The sequence below is a fragment of the Odocoileus virginianus genome, chromosome 23 (assembly GCF_023699985.2).
Source record: "Odocoileus virginianus isolate 20LAN1187 ecotype Illinois chromosome 23, Ovbor_1.2, whole genome shotgun sequence".
NCBI classification, from domain to species: domain Eukaryota; kingdom Metazoa; phylum Chordata; class Mammalia; order Artiodactyla; family Cervidae; genus Odocoileus; species Odocoileus virginianus.
Window position 1 is genome coordinate 7,207,235 of NC_069696.1, and position 10,649 is coordinate 7,217,883.

General features: G+C 47.3%; 1 protein-coding gene across 2 annotated transcripts; it reads right to left on the bottom strand.

Annotated features, from left to right (window-relative positions):
• Positions 1-249: 249 nt before the first annotated feature.
• Positions 250-10,347, bottom strand: JOSD1 (Josephin domain containing 1). 2 transcript variants are annotated; one of them, XM_070453333.1, is made up of 5 exons: positions 10,254-10,347; positions 9,020-9,830; positions 2,194-2,322; positions 1,868-2,062; positions 250-932 (listed from the first exon to the last, which is right to left on the bottom strand). In XM_070453333.1, exons 2-5 carry the CDS (start codon positions 9,202-9,204, stop codon positions 833-835), a joined length of 609 nt encoding a protein of 202 aa, XP_070309434.1. In that variant the 5' UTR covers positions 9,205-9,830; positions 10,254-10,347; the 3' UTR covers positions 250-832. The 2 variants fall into 2 exon arrangements, with proteins under 2 accessions (XP_070309434.1, XP_070309433.1); XM_070453332.1 differs by having other exon boundaries at positions 10,168-10,258.
• Between the last annotated feature and the right edge of the window lie 302 nt (positions 10,348-10,649).

The following is a 10,649-nucleotide window of genomic DNA, read 5'->3' on the forward strand; positions in this document are numbered from 1 at the left end:
AGAATTAGATGGTGAAGGCAGTCTTATTTTTTTCTGATTTTACCGGGGTGGGTCAGCTGGGAAAACTGCCCTTTGGCCTGTCTTGTGTCCCCAAACCTCCTAAACCAGTGCAGTGAAGTGGCAGGGACAATGCTGGAGTGAGGCAGACAGGCTGTCCGTGCCTGTCCCTAGCCTGGGTTTGGCCACATCCTCAAGTATCTAGCTCACCCTGTCATGTTAGAATACTGCAGGATTCAACCACCCGGCATGGAATATTAGAAAACTTTTCATTATAAAACTTTAAGGATGGCCATAAACCACTCTTAAAAATGGCGTCAGGGTGGCATAGAGGGCTGGAGACAGCACGCTGTGCCGCTGCTGCAGTTCTGGAGATGGTTTCCTGAGAGGCCTTTCTGCTCTGAGGCCTTCCAACCAGTCCCATGGGCTTTGGACTGCGTGTTCACACTGGTTGCCAGGAAAGGGGAAGGGGAGGCAGCATCTCCAGGTGAGTCAGTCAGAGCAGCAGTGAACTCCAGCATAGCCTCTGTCAAGTCCTCATAGAAATGGGGAAAGGAAGCTAAGACCCACCTTTCTTTCTCTTTTATATAAAACCAAGGTCTCCACAGCTCGCCCTAAGCACACAGAGCTCCTACTTTCCTTTTCCAGGAGCGAGTAACGCTGGTTGGTTCGTGCAACAGTCCACATGTCTGTCCTATTGCACTGTCAAATTGGAGGGGAAAAAAGACCCAATGAGATGTTTGGGGAAGTGGCAAGGGCAGACCCATGGTAGAGGCCACAGCACATCACGGAGGATTTCAGGGGGCTGAGGTGAGGGGAGGCTGGGCCGGACTCATCACACATCAGCCCTCCAACTCTGATGGGCCTCCACCTCTTCTGGTACCACCAGCAGGAGTTCACAGTTCTTTCCTCGCAAATGATGTTTTAGAAATTTCCTACAGGAAAAAAAGGATAGATGAAAGAGAAAATGAAATGCTAGTAAATGGAGAAGGAAATGGCAGTCCACTCCAGTACTCTTGCCTGGAAAATCCCATGGATGGAGGAGCCTGGTGGGCTGCAGTCCACGGGGTTGCAAAGAGTCGGACACGACTGAGTGACTTCACTTTCACTTTTCACTTTCTCTAACCTGAAACAATGACCTAGGAGCCACTTGTCCTTTTTTATTCAGCTATCATTTCTAGGGAACATGATTTGTATATAACTTTGTCCTCAATAAAAGTTAAGACATGTCTTTTGAAGCATAAAAAAAAGAAAAAAGAAATACTAGTAAAATTGCAAATGCCAGTCTTGAGGCCACATGTTCACTGCCAGGCAGTAATCTTGTTATTTATACCCTTGGCAGTCCTGAACACAGTCTAGTCATCTTGTTCTTGGAGCAGTCCACGTTTGATTACCTCTCAATCTTTCCAGTTAAATTTCCAATCTGAATTTTTGCTCATCCTCATATATTACTGCCAACAGGAGCCAGCTCTGTGAGGAAGAGAGCCCCAAGTACTCTAAAGGACATCTAATTGTTAAAAAAAAAGAAAAGAAAATATTTCTTCTTTGGTCCTAAGAAAACTTAGCCCTCTCTGGCCCAAATGTCTGTCTTCCTTTCCCTGAACTGGCAGCTATACTGTCACAATTGTCTAAGCTGGAGAATGTTACAAGGGCAGTCCCACCAAACCAGAAAGCCAGCATCCAAGGTAATGGCACTTCTCTACCAGCGGACTTAACATCCTCAGAGGCCATGGAAGATTCAGGTCTTTTAAATCTAAGACACTATGATTCTAAACAACAGGGAGAGGATCCACAGAGCTAGGAATTTCACTTGCCTTGTCAAATACCCAAAGGTAAGTTCAACTTGCCACTACACCAGCCACACAGGTACCTGAGCTCACTCTCGCCTCCAATCCATTCGGGCATCTTCAGTTTGGAGTCGAGGTTGTAGTAGGCACCTCCCACCTCTCGAACACAGATCCAGTGCTGCCTTTTGAGCGGCAGCTTCAGGGGACCCCAGCACAGGCTGGAGGGCAGGTTCATGATGAAGCCCATAACGTTTGTGAGAGCAATGGCGCCGACATCCCTGCAGAACAGAAACAGAGTCAGGCTCCACGGTGTCAGCCGACTCCCCAGGATTCCCCGGCTGTAACCGCACCACTGGCTTCCTTCCCAGCTGAGTGCCAGATCCCTGCAAGTCAAGCCTGGTTCGATTACCTGCGCTTGTCCCACCAAACAGCTTCATAGCCTTTGGTCTGAAGTGCTGCCATAATGACGTTCACATCGTAGTTCCCATTTCCCAGCATGCTCTTCTTGTGGGGGGTCACCATGGTGTTTGGAGATAACCTGCAAATGCGACAGGAGGGAAGCTGAGATTGGCTGGACAGCCCAAGCCCTCCTGGCCCCACACTGGCAGGGACAGAAGACACTTTAAACCACTGCCCCTGGAAGCCTGTTGCTGTCCACTCAAGTTAATGTAACCAGCTTTTACTAAAGTATTTTGTGGTATGGGCTCCTGCTGTCCTAGGGATTTATCTTTCTTTTGATGCAAAACGGTAATTCAGCAGTGGTGGCGCCTATCTGCCTGCCATTTAGAAAGTGCGTCTATAGTGAATTCAATGGATATAAAGAAAGAAATCTCTCATTTATGAAATCCCCAGACTTCCCTTTTCTGAAATCTTTTTTGCTGACCTTCCTGTTTTGATACAGCCCTTTTTTTTTTTAACATTAGAAAATAGTATTTGATATTTTGATTTGCATGGATAGTGTCTGTCATTAGTTTTGTTTTTTACAATTTAAATGCTTTCTATTTAAGGCCTGCAAACTTGGTAATTATTAATGATTAAATACTCAAAGGCCTACACACAGGTAACATCAATGTATGAACAGGGGCCACAGGGAAAGCAATTAAAAACAGCATTAAACTGAAATGTATGAACCACCTAAAGGTATTCCAAATATACACGTGTGTGAAATACTGGCATTTGAAAGAAAATACACCAATTGAAAACTATTTTTGCCACCAGACAAACAAAACCCAACTGCAGCCTGGCTCGCCCGCTGGCTTTAAGCCATCTTTGGGTCAGGCCTCTTTAGCCACTCCTCCATCTTCAGATAAGGTCAGTTCTGGAGGCATTTCTGATCCTATTAATTTGCTTTCGCAGGCTGCGCAGGCCAGGACCTGCGGAAGGGCAGGGGCAGCACACCTCGTGAGTTCCTCAGGAATACAGGTGGAGAGCAGCTATCTAGGAGGTTGCTAACTGCCATCTCCAGAAGAGAATCAGATCTTGCAGTCAACTCGAAAAACTTAAGAGATCTTGAACTCTACACACAGCAACCATACTGTTATTTTCCCAACACACTCTTGCCACTGCTTAAACCCTCCAAGGCTCCCACAGCACTTAAATGCGACCTAAATGACATCGGCGGGTCTGTAAGACCCTTGGGGTTCTGCTGACCTCATCACCACCTCCCAGCACAAAGACCTTCTGTCTACCACCTGGACACACAAGCTCTTTCAGGCCTCTGCACTCGCTCACTGTCTCTGATGTCTGGAATGCTCTTCCCCTACATGTCCACTTGGTCTGCTCCTCATTATGTGGGTCTCAGTGTTACTGCCCTAGAGACCTTTTCTGACCAGCCAACCTTAACTTTTTCCCAGTCATTTCCTCTTACATCCACCTGCTCTAATTTAATTACAGGTTCCTATTGGACATGTTTTCTGACTTGCCCGTGGGCTAATAAGAGGAAAGGCCAGCCAAGTCCCTTGGCTTGGGTCTGAAATGTAGCTTGATAGGATAAAGGCTCTCGGTGCATTCTTGGGCACTTGGATTAAAGGAGAAAGTCTATGGAAGAAAGCCTATCTCAAGATATATCAAGTTGCTTTCCTTCAACTTTTCCAACCAACTTTTCAATAGCTTCTCAATCCCTTCAGTGAAGTCTTCTCCAGCCAGTAGATGCATGAAGATTCCCGTAGAGAAACTGCGAGTCCTCCACCTGTTACCACCTAACTCCCCGCCTCGAACCCCAGTGCTGTGCTGTCCCCTCAGTGTGTTCCCAAAGGATCACAGAAGGTGCTCAACACAGTAGCTGAATGAATCAAGTAAACAGGTTTCCTGCAGGATTCCTTGATGCCTCTAAAATGCAAATATTTACCTTGAGTCTCCAGGAGACAGAGGTTGGTGGTGGGTTGGGAGGGCGGTAATAAAAGGTTTCAGTTCCCAGACATCCTTGACTGCACAGTTTTTTGAAGTGCATCTTCGAGGACTAGAGTTTCTAAGGGCTTCCCCTTGTCCTACATCTTCTGTCTCAGATTCAAACCCTTGCCTAGTCTATTCCTACTCTCTCCCCCTAACTGGAGGCCCCTCATCTCACACCTGGATATTTTGAAACAGGTTCCTAAATTGACCTCCTTGCTTCCGAACACTCCTTCCACCTACTCAGCCTGTATGTTCCTGCCACATCATTCACCAAAGCGTCATTTCAATTACTCACATAAGAACTGCCAATGGCACCAGTTACCTCACTGGCCAACTCCAACCCTCCCAGCCCCACCTGACCTGCTATTTCCCTTTCATTGGGCTTAGTGTACTTCAGGTACACTGGCCTCTCTTCTTTATCCTAGTCCTTGTTTCAAGCTAAATCCTAAAGCTTTCTTCAAGCAAAATCCTAAAGCTTCTTCAAGTTCCACCTAACACCCAACCTCTTCCATGAAATCCTTCTTGACTCCAGTGCAGTAGGAAAAAAGAGGACAATCTAGAGGACCACACATATTTGAGTTCACATCCAAGCAGCATCAGTATCAATTTCGAGATTTAATCTCCACGCCTATTAGCGTACCTGTAAACATGGGAAATATTCCTATCTTATAGGACCACTGAAGAATTCAGTTATTTCACACTTGTCCAGTGAAATAGCCAATGGAAGAGTGGCTACATAAATAAATTCCCAAAGTGAAGGCATGACTATATCTCTAATAGCTGGGCACTAGCAACTGAATAACCATGTGTGTGCCAAACCAATCAATATAGGAAAGGCCAAGAATGGTTTCCATTTCAATCCTAGAGGCGAGGTCATTTGAATAAGTGAATCCAGGGACTTCCCTGGTGGTCCAGTGGTTCAGACTTTGTGCTTCCTGTGCAGGGGCATGGGTTCAATCCCTTGTTGGGAAACTAAGCTGCCGCAGGCTGGGTGCAACCAAAAAAAAAAAGTTAAAATTTTTTTGAAGAAGTGGGATCCATTGTGCCCATTAAACCAGTACTTGTTTTTACTTTTAACAATAATCAGGTGCCCACTGTTGGCTACTTTTAAGAGATTTATCACGTAATCCTTCCAACAATCTTGAGATTAACCCCACAGTGTGAACAAGGAAGCTGAGGTACAGAGGTCAGTATGGCTTGTACAGTCATATACAGCTGGTGAGTAGCAGCGCTAGGAACCCACCTCTAAACCTAAAGCTACACTCAACAGTCTCCTGGATACTTCAACACCTGCTTCCACTGAACCCCATGGGAAATCTACTTTGTCTCAGCGGAATGTTTTCTTGAGATTCCGTGGCAAACTCCTGTTAAAGACTGTCTTAATTATTTCCACAGAGATTCTGCACTTTACACTAGCCTCTCATTTTTGCCACCAAGGCAGATAAAAGCCATGAGACATGACGTCATCCACAGTGAGAAGATGGGTCCTACTCTGGTTTTCCACTGATGTCTGTGTCCTCAGTTAAGGCTCTGGTCCTCTCTTGTGGTTACCACTGTGTTTGTCTAAGGTGATGTTTCAGGTTTCAATGAAAAAAGAGATATGGAGACATTTCATCAAGATTTCTTTTCTCTCAATTTTTTCCTTTTTATCACTTCTGAAGAGGTGTGACCTTAGAAAATATGGCTCAGTACCTCCTGATGTGTTTTTAAATATTTAGATACATAAAGCACAGACTACAGGGCCAGGCACACCGAAGGATTCTGTAGGTGATGGCGATGAGGAGGAGTTGTCGGCCTGGCCCTTGGATAAGAAAATTTAAATCTCTAGAGGTTAATACTCAGCAACACGTTTTCTCAGTTGACAAACACCATACCTTTAAATGTGGCTCCATCCTTTAAATGTGTGCTCAGGGACTTTTTAATGGGGGGCAGGAGGGCTTCTTTGTGGTAGAGGATGTTCACCAGTATCTATAATCCCTTACAGTTTGATCTTTTCTCCATTTCAGTTGTTCATCCTTTCCAAACCAGCAACTTATTACAATCGTGACCACTATCTTCAAATCCTGGACTGAGCTTGTCATATCTGGCTGTCTCTCTCCTGTTTCTGTGTTGCTGTCATTAGCTTAGTCCTTTCAAATCCCTGTTCATTTCCATTTCAACCATGAGTCATCTCATACGCACAACTGTGCTGAAACTCCACCCTGCTTTTGTATTTCTTCTACCTGGCTAGAATTCAACTGCAAGGATGAACTTCCTCTCAACAAATGGCATTAATTAAAAACTTTTCCCCATTTCTACCATTTATCAACCACACACAAAACAGCACAGAACTTTAGATTTGGGGATTTAAAATTATCTCTTAACATTACTGTCAACATTACTCTTCTGTTAAGATCCAAACAGATTATCTTTTTCCCTTTAAACTGCTCTAAATTCCAAAGTTCTAATTCACTTAAATCTATTCTCAAGCTGGGTCAGTGTACAGTTCTGAGCTGTATTACTTCTCTGTGGCTAAGTCTTGTTCAGCTTGCTTTCTTTACAGTGCCGAGTGGTGCCTGGCACACTGCAGGCAACTGGTAATGTTTGCTTAAAAAATTCCATCCTCTCTCCCTCACCTCTTCTCCCTTTGTTGTTTTTTTTTCCCTCTGATCCCTTTCATACTTCTTTGTTTCTGGGTATCCACACAGAATCTTCCCACAGTACTCTGTACAGAATGCCACCTCTGGAGTGGTAGGGTACAAACACTCTTGTATGTGCTGGTCTGCTATTACTTTGAGATGGACATTTACATCATGCTGAGAGGTAACTGGAGAATGCAGTACAACTTGCTAAAGCTTCAAAAGCCAGGAACAGAAGTTCGGTTCTATGTGAGTTTAGCAAATATTTAGCATTCTTTCAATCGGGGAAAACACAGCTGAAAGAGTCCTGCTATTATCTAGAAACAGGTTATAATCACAGTCCACATCTTCAGACCCAGGCCCAACTTTCTAGAAGAGTGAGCGGCTACTGACAATTGCTCTGACATCCCTTCCCAATATTCAGGAAGGAGCAGGGCAGTTAGGAAAGCAGGTCCTCCATTCAAAGCTTGGGTCCAAATCCTGCGATTAATAGGTGTGTTCCCTCATCTGGAAAAATGAGAAGTAACAGGAGCTACCTCATAAGATGGGTGTCAGGAGCGAGTTAACACAAGGAAAGCACTCAGAACAGTGCATCTGTGTTAGTGATTATCATCATGTTGACCCAGGCCAAATTTATCGAAGTGAAAAACTTCTGAATGGACACTAGAATCTTGAAATTGACTTTCACTAATGAGTGAAACTGGGTAAATTGCTTAAGGTGAATTCTGGTTTCCTAGGATCACTCCTGATAAGGTTGTTAGAGTTCAAAATACTAAGCACATTCAAGCACTCAGGGTCTTTTCCTTCTTCCAAGTCTTTGATTAGGAAATAATCTGCGAATATTCAATCAGGAGTAGATGTATTAATGGCTGGCCAAAAGGAAGCAGTCTAAAGGACTGGCCTCCAGCAATCTGAGACAAATTATCTCATCTCCCAGGGCCCTATTTCCTGAAGAGAGTTCATTCTACTTGTCAGGTAATGGCTATGAGGCAAAGGACACATTTGCCCTGCTAAGGCATTACTATGGCTATTATTGACCTTGGAAAATAATTACCCTCATTATAACTTCCTCAGCATACTAAGATTAACATTCTTTTAAGAGAGGGCCTATGGTTCTTTCAGGGTAAATGGTCCATACCTATGCTTCAAACATCACCCCAGACAGGTTGTTCTCAACTGTAATTCAGGCCCTCCTGGGGACATAATTTCATCTCTGAATGGAGTCAGAGAAGGATCTTCTGTAACTGCCAATAAGCACCACTGGAAGAATTCCTGAGCTCTCTTCACACTGAGAACTGAGCAGGATAACTCTTTAGAAGCTGGAGTAGTGAGACAGGCTCACTGCCGAAGTTGCTATGGACTGCAGTCATGCTGCTGTGTTCATCCAGACACTGCAGAACCATTTCTCAAACTCTTTGAGAGAAAAATTTTAAAATATCAAAGCTGGGAGAAAAAAGCTGAACTTCTATCAACCTGTCCGGTAGCACTTTGCAAAGCAGATAAGAAAGGCCATCTGGAATGAAGTAGAAAGGGGAGGGGACCTAGAGTCAGCTTCAAATTATAGCTTTGCTACTTCAAAGCTGCTTGGACAAATTACCTGACCTTTCCTTCTCTTTCTTTATCAGTTAAATAGAGACAGTAAATCAACTAAGAGAGCTAAACAAAACACCATATAAAAAGCACCAAGGCCAGCACATGGCTTCACAGAGAAGCTGAGTATTGTGCATGAACTTTCTTATGGAACCCAACATTTCAACTCTGATGACAGGTGATTGAGTGTGTACGTATCTGGTTCCCCTTCTAGACTCTTAAACTCCTTGAGGGCAGGACTTGAGCGGCATAATATCATAGTGGTCAACAGCACAGCAACAAACCTGGATTTCAGCTTGGTTTCATTTCTTGTTATGTTATCTTGGGCAAATTACTCAACTTCTCTGTCCACAAAATAGTAATAACTATACATTCCAATGGACTGTAGAGGGTATCACTTGAGATACCACCACTGAGGCTTTTAGCACTGAGCCTAGCCCACTGTAAGTGCTCAGTAAATGGTCCTGATTATTCTCTTTCCCATTCCTGTGTCCCTTATACCTGCTAACAGCATCTAGCTAACAAGACGTGTTAGTTTGAAGGTTTGTGCAGCAGAGAAGTTGCCCCGTGCACAGAAACTCAGAAAGAGCAAAAACTATACGTATAAAGACCCCAACGAGAAGGGGAGGTCCCTACCTCTGGAAAATCTCTTGCAGCGTTTCCCGGGTGAAGGCATTGCTGTCCTGGAAGACGTTATTGAGGGCGTGCAGAGCACAGAGCTCCCTGCGCTGTTTCTCATGGTAGATTTGTGGGGGTGCTGCCTGGGGCAGCTCCAATGATTCAGATTTGACCTTGTCTCCTTTCCATGGCACGCAACTCATGTTTTTCCTTTTAGGTTCCAGAGAGGGCTAAAAACACCCCACCCTTCCCTCCTGAGGAGGAATGTAAGCTTCTCAGCCTTTTGAGAATTCCTGAGGTCCACCTTACTTTCTGGTGTCCATGATTTATGCTTTGTCACGGGAAGAAGAAAAGGTTGGACTCAAAAGGAAAAATAATCCCCCTCTTCTCAACAGAAAGATAACTTTTGGATTAGTGTATTTCGCCGCCACTGTCAAAGTGCAGAAGTTTTAAAAAACCATGTAAAATCAAAGACCTTGTTTTCCTTCTTCCACCCCCTCCAAAAAAACCCAACGATTTTCTTGCCGTATTTTCTCTCTGCAAATGCCAACCAGGCCTCAAGGCAAGAGGACCGAATGGAATCGGTCACATCGCTCCTTTTCTTCCATTTCTTTGGAACCACGAAGCCACTGGCTCGGGAGACAAGGCCTACGCGGCGGATAACACACAAATTTCGAGCAGCTAACGAGGGCCGACCGGCGTGGGTTCGCGGGCCCTGCTGCGGCCTCGGGGGAGGCTCTCCATCCTCTCGGGTGCGGCGGGACCTCGAGGGGCCGAGGCGGACGCAGCTCCTTCGGAAAGCGCGAACTCTCACCCTCTCGACGCGGCCCTACGGAGGAGACAACTCCTGTCAGCTCCGGCGGTCGTGCGGGCCACGGCGGAGGACCGGGCTGCCCCGGGAAGCGGCGCGGCGGCCTCGGCCCCGGCCCCGGCCCCAGCTCCAGCCCCGGCCCTAGGGAAGGTCCTTCGCGGCGACGCGCAGGCCAGTCAGGGGTGGGGCCGGACAGTCCGCCGCGCTCTCGGGGGCCTGGGCCCACCCAGCTCGCAGCCCCCACCCCAACCTCCCCGCCCGTCACGTGAGTGCAAAAACCAAGCCGCCCTCCCGCCGCTCCCCTAACCCCGGTCCCCGCGCCGCCAGGACAGCCTGCCGCCGCTCGCCCTCTCACCGCTGCAGGACGCCACCTGGAGCTGCGGGCCGCCACCTGGGCCGCACTCCGGGCAAGCGGGCGGGCGGGCAGGCGAGCGCACGCACCTGAGCCCGACGTCAGCGGCCCCCGCCCGGCGCGTGCTCCGGAAACGCCCTCCTGCGCCGTCTCCCGGCTCCCGCCCCGCCCCGGCGTCACATCTGACGTCAGCCTGACGTCAGCGGCGCCGGCTTTGAGGCTGTGGCGGCGGTTCGGTTGAAGTGGTGCGGGCTGCGTTGGGTCTCTTGCGGGTGCGGGGTTGGGAGTTCGGCGGCCGCGGTAGCCCAGGCGGCGGCGGCAGTAGCTCGCCGCAGGTAGAGCTAAGTGCCGGGTTCCTCGGCTCTGTTCCTTCCGGGGCTGGGCTGGCCAGGCGGCCCGGCGAGTCCCGCCCTGGTGCCTGTTCCGCCCTTCGCTTCCCTGTCCCTCCCCTGGGCGTCGGCTCCGTTCCAGGGCGGCGCCCACCC

Excerpts from the sequence above, each read along its gene's own strand:
- JOSD1 (XM_070453333.1), bottom strand. The coding sequence starts at position 9,204 with ATGAGTTGCGTGCCATGGAAAGGAGACAAGGTCAAATCTGAATCATTG. Across the intron at positions 2,063-2,193 it reads GTTTGGTGGGACAAGCGCAG|GGATGTCGGCGCCATTGCTC; the intron begins GTAATCGAACCA and ends TCTGTTCTGCAG. Across the intron at positions 933-1,867 it reads GGAGGCGAGAGTGAGCTCAG|GAAATTTCTAAAACATCATT; the intron begins GTACCTGTGTGG and ends TTTTTCCTGTAG.